The following is a 20,500-nucleotide window of genomic DNA, read 5'->3' on the forward strand; positions in this document are numbered from 1 at the left end:
TAGAGTAGCCTACGAGCGTCCATGACCGGTGGCAAATACGGTCATCACTGCTTGTGCCTACGGCCTATAAGTGTGACTTTCAGTGCCTATCATTGTGTACGTGTGACAGCGGCTGTTCTGACTGAGGCAGTTACCTGGTCGTTATTGTGTAGCGCAGTCTGTGTATGGTTCATTGAACTGATTGCACAGGGTGTTGGGACCACCGAGGACTGGGCGGCATCCAACTTCTCTGTTATCCACTCAGTCGACCGGGGCCTGTCTGAGCTGCCCCGCCGGTCACTATGCGCCCGCCACCCGCGCTGGTATCAGTGTGGCTGCTGGCCGTGGCCGTGTGCGCTGACAGCGGCCAGCGGGCCCACACCCGGGCACCGTCCAACTGCCGGGACCACGCCGGTCGGCCGGGTGTGTGCGGCACCGTCCACGACTGCCCGCCGCTGCTGGCACTCGTCTCCAACGGCCGCCGCCCCAGTGCCGAGGAGGTCTCCCAGCTGCGCCGCAGCCAGTGCAGGGTACCCGGCGGCAGCCGCAGGCGAGTGCTGCTCTGCTGCGCCCTGCCGCCACCACCCCCTCCTCCGGCGGCGCCCGAGGAGCCGTTCGACGGCGAGCCCGAGGAGCACCCCAACCGGCGTCTGCTGGAGCGGGGCGAGCCGTGCGGCTCCTCTCTGGTGCCGCGCATCACCGGCGGGAAGGAGGTGCGGCACGGCCAGCACCCGTGGATGGCGCTGATCGGCTACCGGCACGCGGAGACGGGCCGCGTCAGCTACCGGTGCGGCGGCGCGCTCATCGGCCGGCGGCACGTGCTGACCGCGGCGCACTGCCTGGTCAGCCTGCCGGCCCAGCTGCGACTCGACTCGGTCCGGCTGGGCGACCACAACCTGTCGCGGCCCACCGACTGCGCGCGCGCTCCCGACGGCCGACCGGTGTGCGGCGTGCCACAGGAGTTCCGTATCGCCGCCCTCTTCATCCACAGCGACTACAACAAGCCCAGCGCGCGGCTCAACGACATCGCGCTGCTCAAGCTCGACCGGCCCGTGGTGGAGGACAACTTTGTCGGCAAGATTTGTCTGCCGTTCGACTCGGCCCGCCATCGCAACTACACGGGTGTCGGTCTGTCCGCGGTGGGGTTCGGCAGCGTGGGCCCGGGCCGCGACTCTCCTTCCAGTGAGGTGCTGCTGGAGGTGGTGCTGCCGGGCGTGGACCAGCAGCGGTGCGCGGCCGCCGTGCGCCGGCTGGGCGGCCTGCTCGGGCCGCGTCAGATGTGTGCCGGAGGGGAGCCCGGCCGGGACGTCTGTTTCGGCGACTCGGGCGCGCCGCTGGTGGCCGACCCCGGGCCCGGTGAGCTGGCGCCCACCCTGGTCGGACTCGTGGCCTACGGGGCGCGGCTCTGCGACGGCGCCGTGCCCGGTGTCTTCACGCGCGTCTCCTCCTACCTGAACTGGATCCTGGACAGGATCGATGACTGAGCCGCCCTCGGCGAGCGTCCCACCTGACCGCTAGTGTGAGACGCTATGCGTTCTGCGTGTGCTATGTGGTAGCTTACGGTGATAATGCCGATAATTGTGGTAATCGTAACAATATTTCGGTAGGAGCATGACCCACGCAGGAGTCGCTTGAGTGGCAGTGGCTTGTCGAATGCTCTGTGCCTACAGCTGAAATATAATGCACTGCATCCGAATAAGCGGATGATCCTCCATGTTGAATATATGTAGGTAGGTACTTCTGTTCGTAAAGCAGGCAAAATGCTTCATAAAATTTTTTAAGTGACGCCGGGCGGAGATGATCAGGTAGGTGCTACCTTGATAAATGATTTACACTTTTATGTGGGAATTGAATTCATTTTCTTTTGTCGAGCCATAGTATCTATTCCGATGCGTGAATAGATTTAAACGTACCTACTTAAATGCGATCGCGTTGATGTGACTAATGTCGCTTTTACGATATGTAGCCCAATGGTTTCAATTGCTACTATTTGATTAAGCAAATCGTATTACTTTCAAAACCTTTCATAGACTTTTTATCATCTGATTTAAAAAGCTGTTGTTATTGCTCGATAAGCAGCATAAGTTAAATTGATTGTATGACTTACATGTGTTCAGTAGCGCCAATCGCCAGGTGGGCAACAAGGAATCGCTTCAGTATTGAACATTTTTCAGATGGTTTGAATTGAGCCAGTCTTTCTCGCATGCTGAGGCCATGAAACTACTAATTGGCGATAAATCCTACCTACATACACTGCTGTTGTCAAAGTGCAACAAGAGACAAGCTTTACATATGTTCTTTAGTTCTGTGGAACTTGTCTTTTCCGCTAACAGATGAGCAGCAGTTGTCACAATGTATTTAGCACCACAACACGTCCGCTTGTGTGCAGCTCTTATACCTGCTATTTAACCAAAGAACCCGTGTTCCACTCTTATGCCTGACCAAACGTAGCACAGATTCTACTCGATAAACAAAGACGGAAGAGCAAGGCCTTCCACTATCATCACGACGGCGAAACGTTCAGTTCAGTCCAGCCTGTCCAGAATCCAGTTGAGGTACTCGGAGACCCTCGTGTTGACGCTGGGCACACCGCCCTCGCCGCAGCGCACCGCCCCGAACGACACCACGCCCACCAGGCTGTAGGGCGGCCCGGTGGGTGTTGGAGCGATCAGCGGGCCGCCTGAGTCGCCGTCACACGAGTCGCGGCCGTCCTCGCCGCCGGCACATATCTGCTTATCGGTGATGACGCCTTTGTTCCTGGTGATGACGTCGCTGCAGACTCTCTGGTCCACGCCGGGCAGCCTCACCTCCATCAACACCTGGCTGGAGGGCGAGCTGGAGCTGGGGCCCAGCCGACCGTAGCCAGCCGCCGTCAGGTTCACGCCCGTGTAGTCGCGGTGTCCTGCTATACCAAACGGTAGGCAGATCTTGCCGACAAAGTCGTCCTCCAGCACGGGACGGTCCAGCTTGATCAGCGCGATGTCGTTACTCGAGTTGATCCTGCTGTATCCCTCGTGGAAGAGGCTGGCATTGATGCGGAAGTTCTGCGGGTGGTTGCAGATTGGTGAGCCGTCCGCCCTCTGCTGACAATCCTCGCGCGAGGTGAGGTCGTGCTCTCCGAGCCGGACGAACATGAGCTCCGCGTCGCCCAGGTCGGTGACGCAGTGCGCCGCCGTCAGCACGTGCTGCTGGCTGATGAGCGCGCCGCCACAGCCGGGGCGGATGCTACCGGTGATCAGGTCGCGGTAAAACAGCACCGCCATCCACGGGTGCTTGCCGATGGGCACCTCGTCTCCGCCGCGGATTCGCTGGTGCACGATTGTGCCGCACAGTTTGCCCTGCTCCACCAGGTGCTTGTTGGGGTGGTCCTCCGGAGGTGGCTGGGACGATGACGGTGCGCAGCAGATGTGCACTCGAGTCTTCGTCCGGCCGCAAACACTCTTCTTGAGGAAGTTGAACTCGATGGGCGTCGGTCGTCGGCCGGCTTCGACTATCCAGCTGAGGCCGTCACACTCTTCGATGGAGCCGCACGTTCCCGTTCGATTTCTGGCGTCACGACACTCGAGTTCGCTCTGCCGTTTGAGTCTGCCGGCAGAGACGACCGCCGCCAGGGCACAGGCCGTCACCAGGACATCCAGTATCCTCATGGCGGACGGCGGAGGGCCAGGAGGGGACCCGGACGGAGTGCGACTCTGACCGGGCAGCGACGGTGACCGGTCTCCTCACCAGCGAGCCCGAGCACTGCGATCGTCGACTGGGGCACGCCGGACACCGCCCGCCCACTGATCTTATAAACAGTGCACCCGGGCCCCGCGCGGCCCAGCAGCAGCGCAAACTCTGGAAAGCACAGAGGCCGCCCGGCTCTGGGCCAAATATCCAGCGTAGTCCGGCGTTTGACGTCACCCTCTCCCCAGCCTGAGTGACGACTGCCTGGGTGACTGAGTGACGGAATGTCAGGACCGCTTGGGACGCTGTCCAATGACCAGTGTCCGGCCATTGCACTGCTCAGATACGCAAGGCTTGACATTCAGTGCTTCCAAATATTTACGACCTTTAAAGCTAATAAAAATTGCGCATTATAAATGTATGTACATTTCAATACATTTCGACTTAAGGTTGTTGATACGCTTAACCGATGTCTTTTATTATTATCCGTAGCATCCGGCTACATTGTTGAACTTAGGTAAAATCTTAGAGCAACACTCAGAAAGACCTTTAAAAGAGCTATCGTATGCACTTCTTTGCTGCGCTGTTGCTCTTTTGGTTCCAGACTTATGCTCTGATTTGTGAAAAGTTGTCAAAATCGGGAACAAGAATTCGTGAACCTTTGGTGACCTCCAGCGACCTCAGCGATGACCTGATAAAAAATGATCGCTATAATTCTGAAAGAGATTATGGCAAACTATCTATTTATTTTTAACGCGTCTTTCTACATAGCTTGCTTACTTCCCGAGATAACCTGGTGTGGCCAAAAAGGTCCCCTTTCACCATGGCGAAGTTTGCTTAGAGGCCCTCCCGGGCGCGGGTTAACCCTCGCCGGACCTATTGGTTTTCTACATACGCGCCGGCCGAGGGGGGGGGGCGGGTACGACCCCCCCCCCTCGCCGTTTCGCCCCTGGTGGAGCTAGCGCGTCGCGGAAAAAACGAGCGTGTGCGCCGTTACGAGACGCAGAGATTGGTACCCGATTTTAAGATCCTAGGTCAACCGGTGACCTCTGAGGTCAGGTCAAGTGCCCCAAGGTACGGTTCAGTTTTTGGTGAATAACTTCGCAAAAAACGGCCGCAGAGCGCCGATTTTGGCAGCATCATGTTCGTCTCGCTCAGGCGCGTCGAATGATATACTTTTTGTCCGGGTCAGGTCAACTTGGGGTGTTGACCTCAGGTCAAGGTCAGGTCAGCACCCCCAGGTCACGAAGTTGGTCGAAAGAGGTCATGTTGCATATCATTCGATTCGGCAGGCCTTCCTGAGTCCATTGGTGACTTTCCCAACTCGCTAGCTCAATTTGATCAAGAGTTATTGACGAAAAACTAATATGACCTTGATGACGTCATAAATGACGTCACGCAAGGTCAACATTGCAAAAGTGACGCATCTAACCTTGCAAGGAGTGCATCAAATCACGATTCTGTGTGCTTGAGATAGTTGGAGATCGTTCCCGGCTCCAGAATAGCAGTTTGAATTTTTCCCCATTGACTTATAATGGTGAGGTCACGAAAATGACCTGACCTCATATGACGTTTAGGAAAAAACCGAGATATACAAGTTGTGGGACTCATAATGGATACTAGATCCTGCAAGTTTCATTTCCCTGTGACATCTCCTCTGGCAGTGAGGGCGTTGCGAAGTTGCGACATCTGAAGACCGTGCAGAGGTTCACTTATGACGTCATAGGTCAGTGACCTGACTTGACCCAAAAATGCGGTTGGTGTCAAAAGATCCGGCTTGGATCAAAGATCAGATATGCCAAGTTTCAGCTCTCTATCGCCAGCGTGTTCGGAGCTATCGCGAAAAAAAACCTAGGGGGGGCGGCACCCGCCCCCCCCCCTCGGCCGGCGAGGGTTAACGAACCCCACGCGTTTTACGCATATTTGTGGTCTGCTGCAGATTGATACGTGACTATAGAAAATATCTTAGTTACATAAGGTGTTGGATAGTTTATATCCCATTGATGCTCATGTGCAAAATAACGTAGTTCATCATTCATGAAGGTTTGTGTTGAAACTCCTGCGCCGGGAATTCCAAAAGCTGAGTTACGATGTTTTGCCGCTGGTCGTATGTAAGTACCTACACCTATTGACATTCAGTCCACTCATCATATGGAATAGAGAATTCAACCACAATTATTTTAGTTAACTTTTGTTTCCCCATCGCTTGACCGTTTGATTCTTCAGCGCAGTTGCTGCAACTACAAAAGTTGTAACTTGTAGGTGCCTTAAGTGGGTCGGAAATGCCACGATTGCACCACGCGTGGGACTACCGATTGTGGTACGCTAGCTACACTCAATACATAGACGGATATCCCTGTTATACATCTCGTTGATAAAAATACCGGTGTTATGCAGGCTCAAGACGATTTCGCTCTGCAGACGGTACTATTACCTGCTTTTGCTGGTTTGGTCTGTTTATGCATGGCAGTATCAAAAACGTTACGCCTGTATCTTAACCCTATTCCTGGCGGGCTCCGCCGGGACAAGAAACTGGCGGGGGGGGGGCGATTCGGCCCCCCCTGAGATCTCGAGAACGAAGCAAGATAGCGACAAGCGGTAAACGGCATCGGATACGCATGGACAAGGTCTACAATTTTTACAAAGGTCATTTTCAGGTCAGGTCAAAGATGACGTCACAGGGGTCGAAAAAGTCAAAATGGCGGCGCTAGATATGGAGAGAGTTTTTCTCGAATAACTTTCGAATTAGTCAAGATAGGAACAAACTAAGGGCATCATCGTGATCCTCTCGTCAATCCGCATCGAATGATATATATGTTGACCTCGAAAGGTCAAGGTCAAAGGTTGACCTCAGGTCACGTGACCTCGAGGTCATCATGTATATCATTCGATGCGTCTTGACGAGCTGAACACAATGAGACCATCCATGCGTCTGTACCTTGTTCCTGTACGGAGTTATTGGCCAAAAACCTTTGGTGACCTTTGATGACGTCACATGACCTCACAGCTGCCCAACAGCAAAACAGACCTCAAGGTAGTGAAGGTTGATCGTATATGAAGTCATGTATGGTATATGGGGCCATTCCGACCCGTTTTAGTGGTAAAAACAGGGAGTTGATTTTTCCCCCATTGACTTATAATGGGGAGGTCGCGAAACTGACCTGACCTTAGGTCACCGATATCAAAATTCCGAGATATACAAATTGCACATACTGGTACCCTAACTAAAGCCTGAAGAGAAGAAATTGATCGGTCAAAAACTCTAGCTCTGGCGTGATTGCAAACTTTTCTGAGGTAGGGTCACCAAACCGCCTCTGGTGACCTGACCTGAAGTCAGATCAACTCAAAATTTTCAGACCTGTTGCGTAGAAGCCTTTTTAGGAAAAGTCAGAAAATTTGAGCTTCCTAGCTCAACGCGTTTGGGAGAAATAACCAAAAAACCTCAGGGGGGCTCCTGAGGCCCCCCCGCCAGGAATAGGGTTAAAGGTAGTGTGCCACCTTTGAAAGATTTCCCGTTTTATTTTTCCTAGGATAAGAAGCTTCTGTTTTTACCTAATATCGCAAAAAAAAATCAAAAATGGGCCTGGAATAGTGCCTTTTTCGCCTAAAAGTTTATCGGTTTTTAGATATGTATAACAACTGTAGTGGGCTCACCTGCAAACAGGCGTCGGGCAACAATCGCGAATGCGGCGCACTTGTGACAATAAGCAAAGGTCATTATAGTGTTACGACCATACGACGTACGGGAATGAGTTATCAGCTGTCTAATCGTAGACAACACAATGTCGAGCCTTAAACTGTAAGCCTGTATTGGTATTGTTTCTTAAATTTGGCTGTCGAACATTAATTTGTGGTTTGAAATATGATTTTATGTAAAATAATTGATATGAAACAGCCGTCTCTTAAGTTATGACCCCATTACACCACACGCAAGTGGCAGAAATGACAATGATCAGCTGACGCATTTTTCTTGGCCGAAGTCAGAGCGCGCGGCGCGACGCACCACGCGTATTTGGAAATTCCGACCTCGACGAGCATCAGAAGCCACCTAACAGGCGTGTTCGAAACCGCAGGAGATGATGATGAACGGGTTTATCGAAACTTGATTGGATGAGCCTATCGGTAATAGCGATTTTAGTGTGTGCATTTATTGTTCATAGTGGTGTGAAATGTGGTTGGGGTACGACCGACAACCCGTCGGGGCGAATTTCGCACTGGGGTACTCAAAATTTGAAGAATTTAAGACGTTTCCATGAGTTTTGAAGGTATGGATAAGTTCTAAAAATCCGGTTCTCCTTATCCGGGTCATTAACTCCATATGGTCCAAGAAAGCTGGCACACTACCTTTAACACTCGCCCCGTTGGGGGGGGGGGGCACAGAAAAACCCCTGTGGTTTTTCCTGAATAGCAAAAAAACGGCGGCGTGCAGCGTCGCCAAATTTTCAGTACCTTCACGGGCATCAATTTGACACCTTCACTCCAAATTTCAAGTCTTAGTTCACCTTGGGTCAGGAGTTATTGAGGTCAAACTGAGGTCATGTTCGAGCAAAAATGAGCAAAAAACATGCAATCTTGAAACGCTCACCAAATCTACAGTTACCAAGAAATTTCAAAGTTCTTTATATGGTCTAGTAGACAAAAAGCGGCGCTACAAAACTGCTATCACGTATTTTCAAAATTTTGGGTTTTTGATCCCCAAAAATTCAAAAAATTGATTTTTTAAAAACGCAAAAAATAAAAAACGAATTTCAAAAAAGCGGAATATATGTGATAGTCCCTGCGTTTTCTATATACATACCAAATTTCAGATCGAGATCTCGTTTTTTGGCCAAGTTATAGCGAAAAACAACTTCAAAAATAATAACGTCAAATTTTTTAACTCAATTTTTAGCGATTCTAGACCACGTAGGGAAACACAAAGACCACCATTGAACTCCCCGTGACGAGCTGCATCGAATGAATAGGGGAGAGCGGGGCCAGTTGAAACACGGGGTCAGATGAAACATGGCTTTATTTTCAACAGTATGCAACATATGGCGTTGCCGACACCATTGCGCATCCGCGCTCGACCACTTCCTTTGTCAACGGCGTTTGGGCGGCAAACGGACGGTAATTTTGATTTGACACTTGTTTTTGTGTTTTTGAGGGGCGTTTGGGAGAAATCGTTCTTATGAATATTTTGTGATATCTCATATACCTTTGTTTGCTGAAAGAAGAACTCCTGGCTCCGGAATAACACCTTATTTGGTCCTTCATTCAGCATGATGCCGTCCCTCCAGCTCTTTTGACATGTGCTTTACGGCGCGTGCGAGATGGCGGGAGCGGATGGGGTCAATTGAAACGCTTCTCTGAGGGTCAGTTGAAACAGGGCCACAGGCCGTTTCAATGGACCCCGGTGACCTTTGCAATGGTTATTGTTCAGGGGCTGTAAATATTAAAGGAAATAGTCCACCTTTGAAATGAGCTTTTAAACTGAAATAGTAGGTTAACAGAGCTCAATTTTTGACCCCTTTTCTCCAGCCTTTTGCTTGAAAGCACACTATAGCCTGAGCTATTTCTCATTTTTCTCATCCGCCCATTTTACCATAGTCTATGTACTTTATGTCACCTAGTATGAGGAACTTTGCACTTTTAGCTTTCCAACGACCTATTGAATGTAGCATTTGGAAAAGTAAACCGGACAAAATATCTCCTTAAGAAAGTGGCCTTAAAGAGGAAAACATCCCATTGTTAAGGATAGGTGCAATTGACCCCATGGGCTGGTTCAATTGACCCTCGCATCGGGGTCATTTGAAACGGGCGTAGAGCTGTTTTATAAGCTTGCGTTTGGCAGCAAAATATGTTTGAAACATAATTTTACATATCTTAAAATAAAGCCAAAAGAGCATATTTTTCATGGTATTGTGCATTTTTCGATATGACAACTAGATCTCGCTGTGCATGTCAATATATAAAAAGTGGTTCAACTGGCCCCGCTCTCCCCTACCCATTTTATGCAAAAATATCAACTTTGAAATTTGACCTAATTTGACCTGACCTTGACCTGACCTTGACCTGACCTTGACCTGACCTTGACCAAAACGTGACCTAAGCTGGCCCCAAAGACTGCCTGACCCACATAATCGCATTTGTCATGTAAAATGGACCATAAAACATGTATTACACGACACTTTCATATTGTGACCCCCCAGTGACCTGACCTCTGTGACCTGACCTGGTATCAGTCAGTAGTGACCTCAAATAGCAAAATATGTGTTTGAAGAACATTTCCCCATCAATGATTCACAATGAAATGCATTTTACTCGATTTCACAACGCATTTCTTGAAATGCCTGTAAACGATGAAAATTGGACCTTTGACCTGACCTGTGACGTGATCGGTTTGACCTAGGTCAATAAAATTGGGTCACAAGGTAGTTCCCTGATAGGGCTATCCAACACCATTTGCCGCTTGTCGCTAGGTTGCGTGGTTCTCGAGATCTTAGGGGGGGGCAAATTGTGCCCCCCCCAACAGGGCGCGTTGCTCGGCAGCGCCCAACGGGGCGCGGGTTAATTGGAAAAGAAATTATGCACTAGCATGATTTTCTTGATTGTTTGGAACTCACTAAAGCCTACTATTTATGCTTTGCCATGGCTTCTAATTTGGTATCATTTAAAATTAGCTCCTATTTAGTTGTGCTGTGTTCCAGCAATCCGGTATTCATATTGGTGTCAATAAGGACACACCAGTAGGGTAAGGTGCCTAATTAGCGACCCTTTCCGATTTGCGACCTACCTCCCTACAGAAAAACTGGCAGGAGAAAACGGGGTAAAAATATCGTCAAAAGGTCAGCCATACTTTGGTTATCAAATTAAATTATTTTCCGGTCGTCGATGTTTCTGGTGGGACGTTTCAGGTGAGTTTAAATAAAAATGACGAGTTTCTTATCCAAAATGTGTGTGTTTGGGCCCTCTCTGATGAAAAGCGATGCACATTAGGATGATGCACCTTTTTTATTCTGAATCGACGTTCCTTCTTCAATTGATTGCCGTTTTCCCATAGTGAATCGCTCAACTGTGCACAGCATGGCGGTTAAAAATGTGTCGCAACTCATATTTCCTATTTGCGCCTGACATGGTCGCAAATAGCTCAAGAAGGGAAAGAAAGGGGAAAAGAGAGAAATGAAAATGAGGTGTTGCTGAAGCTTGCAATGTGCGGCAGGGGATGCCAAATGTCGTCACCGACTGCAGGGGTGCCGAATTCAGCGCGGACCTTGAATATCATACGAGATAGCCCGCAAAATTTGGGTTTCCGCCTTCTTTTCGCCTTTCGGTGCATCACGTGATCAGTTTTTACTTCCGTAAATGTGTTGGATAAACGTTCCTGTTCGAGTGATTGAAAACTTTGCGTATAGGTTACCTTTTTGAGATCGTATTTCATCTTTTCAGGCGTCGCATTTTTTGCCATTTTTAATATGGGGAAACCCATAGACTTATTAGCGACCCTCCCAGGTCGCTAATCGGGAAGAGTTCCCTATTAGCGTTTTTTGCAATGGTTTGCCAAAATGCTCACTACAAATAAGTTAGTGAATATTGGGGCAGAAAATGACTATGTTTTAATAGAAAAATGAACGGTCTCTCCGAAAATCAAGCCAGTAATACAGTGGCACTCACAGAGCGTGAGCAATGACGGTTCAAATTAAGGGGGTCGCTAATTAGGCACCTTACCCTACCACTAAAAACGATATTAGCGTGAGACTGGTATTACGGCTATTTATGGAAGCAAATATCAGGTCGGCCGTTTTACCCTATCTAAATTAAGGCACATAACGGACGAGCATAGGTGCTTGAGTCGAAAAGGAAAACAACAACACTGAACTACAGAATTAGTGCTGAATGACTCAACCACTACGGCACCGGTGGAAGCATGATAAGTGCATGGGTATCGCTTGTGTCTATATTTCATGTTTAAATTTTATGTTCATGTTCATAAGAAAACTATTTTTGATTTAAAGGTAGTGTGCCACCTTTGAAAGATTTCCCGTTTTATTTTTCCTAGGATAAGAAGCTTCTGTTTTTACCTAATATCGCAAAAAAAAAATCAAAAATGGGCCTGGAATAGTGCCTTTTTCGCCTAAAAGTTTATCGGTTTTTAGATATGTATAACAACTGTAGTTGGCTCACCTGCAAACAGGCGTCGGGCAACAATCGCGAATGCGGCGCACTTGTGACAATAAGCAAAGGTCATTATAGTGTTACGACCATACGACGTACGGGAATGAGTTATCAGCTGTCTAATCGTAGACAACACAATGTCGAGCCTTAAACTGTAAGCCTGTATTGGTATTGTTTCTTAAATTTGGCTGTCAAACATTAATTTGTGGTTTGAAATATGATTTTATGTAAAATAATTGATATGAAACAGCCGTCTCTTAATATGACCCCATTACACCACACGCAAGTGGCAGAAATGACAATGATCAGCTGACGCATTTTTCTTGGCCGAAGTCAGAGCGCGCGGGTGCAGTTATTTTTTTACATCTTAGTTTTTGTTTACGCGTTTTTAGACGTTTTTCGGCGCACTGTTGTTGAAGTTATACAAGCCTATTTTACAGCTATTTTCGACTCGCAAAACTGCTGCAGTTTTTATAGCCTTGTTTTGGCATATTGACATTTTGATGGAATTGGAATGCATAAAAAGATGTTTATTCTTAAAATCTGGAATGCCAATATAATTACAAGGTGAATCGAGCCACGTTCGTAGCGAAATATTACGAATCAATGATAATAACAGTAACCGGCAGAAAATATGTAGTTACCGCGATTGTATAAGATAATACTGGATATTCCGCGTAAAATTGACAGGAGATATCATAAGAATAATAGCTGAAACAAATATTCAAATAACTGAAAGCTCATAATACCCACTTAGCACTGCTAACGCTGACCATTTTCTTCAAACATTAAATGCTTACCATAACATACCATCTAAAGATAATGAACTTGAACCTCGAAAAGCGAGTTGTCCGGTTTCAGTCTCAGTTTGTGGGGTACTGGCCACTGGGATGCATGCATTATCAGTGAATCAAATAAAAATTGTTCGGGGCATCATGCTGTGATTATATGAACCAGTTAATATGTACGAAATCTAGTCATTGGCCAAACGTAACGGCCACGGACCGTATGTTGACGACGACCCCGACATTTAGCAAATGAAGTGTAGGTTCAAGAATAGAGATCTTATATACATAGCCCATACGACCCATAGAGATCTTATATGTATATAAGATCTCTATGGGTTCAAGCAGTTCAGATAATGCTGGTGCGTGGAGATTAATAGTGATGTAAATGTGCTCACAGCCTACAAACACGGTAACAAATATCGATTGCGCTTCGCTCAACCAGAGCCATGCTCGTTCTTGCTCATGAAACAGTGCATCCCCATAAAATGGAAAGTCTGAACGAATGCATTCGGGTTCCTACCACTGAATCACCTTATATTGAGATCCGTTTCTTAACAGGAACACAAACGCCGCCCATCAATTTGTCAGCACTAAGGCAACAGCGTCTGACAACGCATCAAATGGCCAACTTCTGACACTATCTACCAATACGGTATCGGCAATAAAATTGCATTGCAAAATGCAAAAAATGCACCATTTTCAAGCGCAGCTATTGACAACCAAGTCCGACCATTTAGTGTCTCGAGACACATTCCAACTGCATAGGTACCGCAGTAACCCATTAGGGGCGAAAGGAAACATATGACTCGTGTACGACCAGCGTTCTGCCAGCGTACGACGCATAAAGCAAACTGCTCAAACAACTGCGATCCCGAACAACACAACACAGAGCTCCGAAACGAATGGTTTACAAAAGTCTACGACTGACGACATCGAAACAGTACGTTCATCGGGACTAGTCACATGACTCGCTCAACCCAGCTGGGTTATGGGTACTAAGTGCGCTTCAAATTGACCTCTGACAGCCATTTACGCTAGTTTGATGCATAAAACTGTACATTGAAACTCAAGCGGCAGCACATAGATCTCCATCAAGGTGGTTATATACAACAGAGCACCTCGCTAAAACCGCACGCTAAAACCGCGCTAAACCGCGAGCCGCACTGTCACACTGACAGTTAACACTGAGCTGCGAGTCGTGACAGTCGCACTGCGTCATATGCACGCAGATGTCGCACTCACGGCACCGTTGCTGGCACTGCGCTGCGGGTGGACACGCGCGGTGCAGTAACTAGCTCCACGGTGTGCGGCTCACCGGAGGGATTACCAGTCTCCGACCGGACAGTCCAGGCGGGAAGTGCGGTGTCTTCAATCATGACCACCGTCCCCGTCTCCGCGGAGTGCCGCACGGCGGCGACGCGGCGGCGTCGGATCTTGAGCTGGTGGACACTGGACTCCTGCCACAGCTGCCAGCTTCAGCCCTTCAGCATCCTGTCATCAGCAAACTCCAGCAGAGCCCCAATGCAACTGGGAAAATAAAATGTATGCTGTTAAGTGTTAAGCCAAATCATGCAAAACATTTCCTTGCACAGGATTCTCTTTGGCAGTTGAGCAAAATCTTCAGTGATATCCATGGCCATGACAAGAGGACTTGATGCCATTGTAAAAAATATAAGCTCATTGGTTCTCATTTACCCACATCGAGACTCTATAGGTACCATTCATTTGTATATCATCAAGTATGTTAACTACACAATATAATTATGCAATAGACTGACATGAAATATGTAGGAATTTCAATAAAAAAATTTGGAAGTTCAATATATAATGAAATACCCAGCTCAACAGAGGCAAATATAATAATGACAGCATGTAAGCAAAGTAAAAATAGAATTAAAGATTTCTTCTACAGAAAAAACACTTGTAATTTTACTCTATCACTTACCAGGTATTTGAATTATCAGTCATCACCAGACTTGCACAAAACTTTCTAGATATTATGCCACAAAATATAAACAAAGTATCTCAAATTGCACAACATAAGCACCAGCCACTGGAGCAGTATGGGGTCTCGTAACTTGCACGTTCAGTCTGTAAGAGCATGCCTGACTTGACTTAACGGCTTTGAGGCATCACCTTTGCAGAAGCTCCTTCTATTCTTTTTTAACATAAACTTTAACTATTATTACCATGCTATGATGATGAGGTGGCTGGTTTCGGGCGCATGACAAGTAGCAACCCTTCTTTCATTCTATTTCTTAGTTTTCAAATGCTGCACAAAATGTTTTTTCTTCCACGTTCCTTCTGTCATTATAAAAAATAATAGGTATCATAATTGCTTCACTTCTTCTTTATATTCCAAGTATCACTGCAACAATCCAACACATCTCCCGTTAGTAAACCTCGAGTAAACCCAGTAAACCATTGCCCTATGCCCGCTAAAGTAAACAAGTGGAATGCGCCAGAAATTGTAAAAATCGCGCCAAAATAGCAAACTAAGATGTGAAAAAATAACCGCACCCGAGCGCGCGGCCCGACGCACCACGCGTATTTGGAAATTCCGACCTCGACGAGCATCAGAAGCCACCTAACAGGCGTGTTCGAAACCGCAGGAGATGATGATGAACGGGTTTATCGAAACTTGATTGGATGAGCCTATCGGTAATAGCGATTTTAGTGTGTGCATTTATTGTTCATAGTGGTGTGAAATGTGGTTGGGGTACGACCGACAACCCGTCGGGGCGAATTTCGCACTGGGGTACTCAAAATTTGAAGAATTTAAGACGTTTCCATAAGTTTTGAAGGTATGGATAAGTTCTAAAAATCCGGTTCTCCTTATCCGGGTCATTAACTCCATATGGTCCAAGAAAGCTGGCACACTACCTTTAAAGAGTAACAGCCATTCGAAAAACAGAGATGTGAGACATCGTGTTTTAGTATTAAATCGACGAAATTCTGCTTGGGGAGCGGTACTAAGAGATTCTTATGGCAATGACTTAGCTTTAAATGGAGCTGGTGCGACGCAATTCAGTTTCTGTAATCTCGCCAGTCGCCAGTTCCTACCACTCGACAGAGCAAAACGGACCAGCCGCACACAGAACAAGTTTCACACTGCACTCGTTTGCCAAAACAAAGCGTAATAAACACTGAACAGTCAACATTTTTCGTCTACCTGCACACATACATCGCACTGGACGTAATACCCCTCAGCGATCTACCCTATCCAGAATCCAGTTGAGGTACTCGGAGACCCTCGTGTTGACGCTGGGCACCCCGCCCTCGCCGCAGCGCACCGCCCCGAACGACACCACGCCCACCAGGCTGTAGGGCGGCCCGGTGCGTGTGGCGGCCATCAGAGGACCGCCCGAGTCGCCGGCGCACGAGTCCTGGCCCGGCTGGCCGCCGGCGCAGATGTGTTTCGACGTGATGACGGCGCCCTTGCTGCGCAGGATGGCGCTGCACTCCTGCAGTGGCACCCCCGGCAGACGCACTTCGTTCATCACCAGACTGTTGGGCCCGAACCGCCGCGGCCCCGTGCGTCCGAAACCGGCCACCGTCATACCAACGCCGTCGTAGTTTCGCTGGCGCGCCTCGCCGAATGGCAGGCAGATCTTGCCGACGAAGAGCGTCTCGGACACGGGCCTGTCCAGCTTGAGCAGCGCGATGTCGTTGTCGCGTTCGTTTGGTCGGTTGTAGGACTCGTGTACAAAAGTGCGCGCCACGCGGAAGTCTTGCGGCGCGCTGCAGTTGCGCGGCCCGCCGCCCGAGCGCAGGCAGTCGAGGGGCGAGCTGAAGTCGTACTCGCCGAGGCGGACGGTGGTGAGCCGGAGGCCGGCCGGAAGGTCGGCGACGCAGTGCGCCGCCGTCAGTACGTGCTGCAGGCTGATGAGGGTGCCGCCGCACTCGAACTTGACCGGCGCGCCGCGGTCCGAGTAGCCGAGCACAGCCACCCAGGGGAACTTGCCGACCGGCACCTGCTTGCCGCCTACCACGCGGTCGCTGAAGTAGGTGCCGCACGAGAAGCCGCGCTCCACGATGGCGCGGTTCGGGTGCTGCTCCGGGGAACCTTGGTGCTGACCTGCTCCCCCGCCGCCGCTAGGACGGGCTTGCTGACCGGCGCCGGCCCTCGAGGGGCAGCAGAAGAGCGGCGTTCGCTGCACTCGGCCGCAGACGAACTGGCGCAGGATGTGGACTGTCTGCGGCGAGCTGACGCCCGTGCCGGAGACGACCTGCAGCAGCGCCGGACACTGGTGCAGCGTGCCGCACACACCGGCTCGGCCGAACGGATCCGAGCAGGCCGAGCCGGGCCGGCCCAGCTGGCGGCGGTGGCGTCCGGCGCCGGAGACCGCCGTCAGCAGACACACCGCTGCCACCAGCACCGACAGCGGTAGAGGCCGGTGCATGGCGGCGGACTGGCCGGCGGAGTGGTGCCGAGCGGTGCCGGCTGAGTGGTGCCGAGCGGTGCCGGCGGGAGTGGTGCCGAGCGGTGCCGGCGGCTCGTGTCGAGGAAGGGGCGCTCGGAGCGCCGGCCGTGGTGTTCGTGACGCCGCTGCCCGCAGAGTGAGTGCTCCTGGCGCCGGCGCCGGCGGCTGCTGCTGGCTGACTGACAGCCACCCAGAACCAGTTTGGCTGGCACACAGCCTCCGCGCCGAGCTGTGACGTCAGGATGACAAAGCCACTGCAGAGCTCGGTGAGCGCGACTATCTCTCCCAAGATCACGGCAGCAGGAGTCTGAGGAAATGGCCCACATCGAGGGCACACTGCCGGCGGGCTCCGTGCATGGCACACAATTACAGATCGTGCCGATAACGACCGGCAGCGGCAGACAATGGCCGTCACACGGGCGCACCGACCGCTGGAGGATAACCGTAATATGACCTTTCTGTTCTACCGACTCACGGAACCCGAGACAGAGAGAAAAATGAGCCAGCAATAGCATGCATCGAAAACAGTCTATTGACGGTTCATGATAATTCACCTATATACGAAACCGCAACAATGATTTTTACCACAGTCATGGGCGCATTAATTCTTCACTTCACTGAAACATGAAAGTATCACAGGCGCGGGAGCCAGGGGTACTCAAGGGGGCTGATGATGAATGAAGATGAAACTTACAGGAACTAGTATCCATCAGAGGTCTCATACCTCGTATATCTCGGTTTTTCCCTAAAGGCTACATCAGGTCAGGTCGGTCACGTGACCTCACCATTATAAGTCAATGGGGAAAAATGAAAACTGCTAATTTTCGCCAGAAACGATCTCAAGCTATTGTAACCACACGGAATCGTGATTTCATGCACTCCTTGCAAGTTTCGATGCTTCACTTTTGCAATGTTGGCCTTGCGTGACGTCATTTATGACGTCACTATGGTCATTAGAGTTTTTTGTCAATAACTCCTGATGAAATTGAGCTAGCGAGTTGCGAAAGCCACCAATGGACTTCGGAAGACATGCCAAATTGAATGATATGCGATATATAACGAGGCTTGAAATGATCTCACGCATGTCAAAGTGTTTTTATTTTAGGCAAAATAAATATCAAAAACAGTAAAACAAGCTTTCGGCATTACGCCGTCATCAAGTTTGAATAAATTAACATGTTTTTGATTTTAAAAAGCTAGAGCACAATCATATTCTTCCAGGCATCCTCATAGCAGCTCACTTTTTTAAACGTATTGCAATACTTGGAGGTAAGCTATGGTATTTCTGAGCATGATTAAATTATATCAATTTAGTACGGTGCAATATCGAAATATATCAATTTAGTTTTAATTATATCAATTTGCAACATATAACATAAGCATAAGGTTATTCACTCTATTTACAGTATTGCAATACGTTGCAAATAGTGTGGTACATTGCACATGGCAAGTAAATAATGTACAACAATGTATCATTAGTCATTACGTACACTACAACATGACATGCACACAATATATCATAGGTACAACAATGTCAATAAATCTCACCTCAACATCAGCCGCATACATCATCAACACCCGGTCAGTAAACATTGACAGTATAATCATATTGAAAAACATTGCCGCTGTTCTTAGCTCGATTCCAGTCAACCAGTCGTGAGTCGGGCAAGTCAGTTAGGTGCATGTGTGTGTGCGTGTGTGTATGTGTGTACGTGTGCGTGTGCGTGGTAGAGTAAACATGTGAAACAAAGGGTAGACATAAGTGAGTGTATAAGTTTGTGAGTGAGTGAGTGAGTGAGAGAGTGAGTGTGTGAGTGAGTGAGGGGGTGAGTGAATGAGAGAGAAGTGTGCGTGTGTGTGTGTGTTATGACCTATGGTTTACGAGCGAGGGGCCATGAGCTTTTCATCATGTTTAATGTGGGCCTTAGGTCTCTAATTTTGATGGATTCAGTGATTTTTAGTTCAGCAGAATCCCGTCCCCAACCGATTTTATCAATAGTAAAGGCGAAGTTGATTTCAGTGCTACTTGCGTTAAAGTGCGAATCAGCAATATGTTCACCTAGTGGGGTGTCCGGTTTTCTCAGGCGAGCGTCACTTAGGTGCTCGTTGAATCGATAACGTACAGGGCGGGTGCTTTCTCCGATATAAAATTCAGTTCGTCCGTTTCTTTCACAGAGGCTACAGGTAATTTTATAGACTACGTTTTTCTTAGTACACTTACCCTTCAGCCCACTCTCACAGGTGTGACAGTGCTTAGTCCCGGCTGGGCAGGGCGGTTTAGAGAAGGCGGAAGAGTTTGTTTCCTACTGTGGGACCACTAATCCAGGCTACTTTGATATTAGTTTTAGATCTTCTCAAAACACCATTGACTCTTCTAACGACGTTTATGTCTACCCTTTGTTTCACATGTTTACTCTACCACGCACACGCACACGTACACACATACACACACGCACACACACATGCACCTAACTGACTTGCCCGACTCACGACTGGTTGACTGGAATCGAGCTAAGAACAGCGGCAATGTTTTTCAATATGATTATACTGTCAATGTTTACTGACCGGGTGTTGATGATGTATGCGGCTGATGTTGAGGTGAGATTTATTGACATTGTTGTACCTATGATATATTGTGTGCATGTCATGTTGTAGTGTACGTAATGATACATTGTTGTACATTATTTACTTGCCATGTGCAATGTACCACACTATTTGCAACGTATTGCAATACTTGTAATCAAGTATTGCAATACGTTTAAAAAAGTGAGCTGCTATGAGGATGCCTGGAACAATATGATTGTGCTCTAGCTTTTGAAAATAAAAAACATGTTAATTTATTCAAACTTGATGATGGCGTAATGCCGAAAGCTTGTTTTACTGTTTTTGATATTTATTTTGCCTAAAATAAAAACACTTTGACATGCGTGAGATCATTTCAAGCCTCGTTTAATAATAATCCTGTCAACCATCCTCGCCCATATAAAAGATATGCGATATGACTTCCTTCGACTAAGTTCGTGACATGGGGGCCCTGACCTGACAGTGACCCGAGGTCAACACCTTAAGTTGATCTCAATCAAATAAAAAGTATACAAGTCGACGCGCCGGAGCAAGCTAACATGATAATGCCAAAATCGCGGTTTGGCGGCCATTTTTGGCGAAGTTAGTGGCCACAAACCGAACTCGTAACTTGGGCCACTTGACCTGACCACAGATGTCACCAGTTGACCTGAAACATTAAAATCGGCTACAAATCGCTGCGTCTCATATCGGTGCACACGCTCGTTCTTTTTTCTCTCGACGCTCTAGCTCCATCAGGGGCGAAACTGCGAGGGGAGTCGTACCCACCCACCCCCTTCGCCTACCCCGGTATGTAGGAAACCAATAGGTCTGGCAAGTTTTTTTTATAATATTTATTTCTCAGTCAAATTCACAAGACACAGTACATGCTCACAACATCACAACACTATGCCACAAACTTCTATA

General features: G+C 48.6%; 3 protein-coding genes across 4 annotated transcripts; 1 reads left to right on the forward strand and 2 right to left on the reverse strand.

The window, feature by feature from the left end:
• The first annotated feature begins 281 nt into the window (after positions 1 to 281).
• LOC122379267 (CLIP domain-containing serine protease 14D-like) lies at positions 282 to 1,463 on the forward strand. The gene has a single exon (XM_043361306.1). It carries the CDS (start codon positions 282 to 284, stop codon positions 1,461 to 1,463), a length of 1,182 nt encoding a protein of 393 aa, XP_043217241.1.
• An 855-nt stretch (positions 1,464 to 2,318) lies between these two features.
• On the reverse strand, positions 2,319 to 13,963 carry LOC122379268 (phenoloxidase-activating factor 3-like). Its single transcript, XM_043361307.1, has 3 exons — positions 13,830 to 13,963; positions 7,300 to 7,311; positions 2,319 to 3,564 (listed from the first exon to the last, which is right to left on the reverse strand). The coding sequence occupies exons 1-3, from the start codon at positions 13,961 to 13,963 to the stop codon at positions 2,505 to 2,507; spliced, it is 1,206 nt and encodes a 401-aa protein (XP_043217242.1). The 3' UTR covers positions 2,319 to 2,504.
• Positions 13,284 to 17,155, reverse strand: LOC122379253 (CLIP domain-containing serine protease 14D-like). 2 transcript variants are annotated; one of them, XM_043361270.1, is made up of 2 exons: positions 14,777 to 17,155; positions 13,284 to 14,114 (listed from the first exon to the last, which is right to left on the reverse strand). In XM_043361270.1, exon 1 carries the CDS (start codon positions 16,988 to 16,990, stop codon positions 15,794 to 15,796), a length of 1,197 nt encoding a protein of 398 aa, XP_043217205.1. In that variant the 5' UTR covers positions 16,991 to 17,155; the 3' UTR covers positions 13,284 to 14,114; positions 14,777 to 15,793. The 2 variants fall into 2 exon arrangements, with proteins under 2 accessions (XP_043217205.1, XP_043217206.1); XM_043361271.1 differs by having other exon boundaries at positions 13,516 to 14,114; positions 14,533 to 17,155.
• Between the last annotated feature and the right edge of the window lie 3,345 nt (positions 17,156 to 20,500).

This window comes from Amphibalanus amphitrite, unplaced genomic scaffold, assembly GCF_019059575.1.
Source record: "Amphibalanus amphitrite isolate SeventyFive unplaced genomic scaffold, NRLGWU_Aamphi_draft 000074F_arrow, whole genome shotgun sequence".
NCBI classification, from domain to species: domain Eukaryota; kingdom Metazoa; phylum Arthropoda; class Thecostraca; order Balanomorpha; family Balanidae; genus Amphibalanus; species Amphibalanus amphitrite.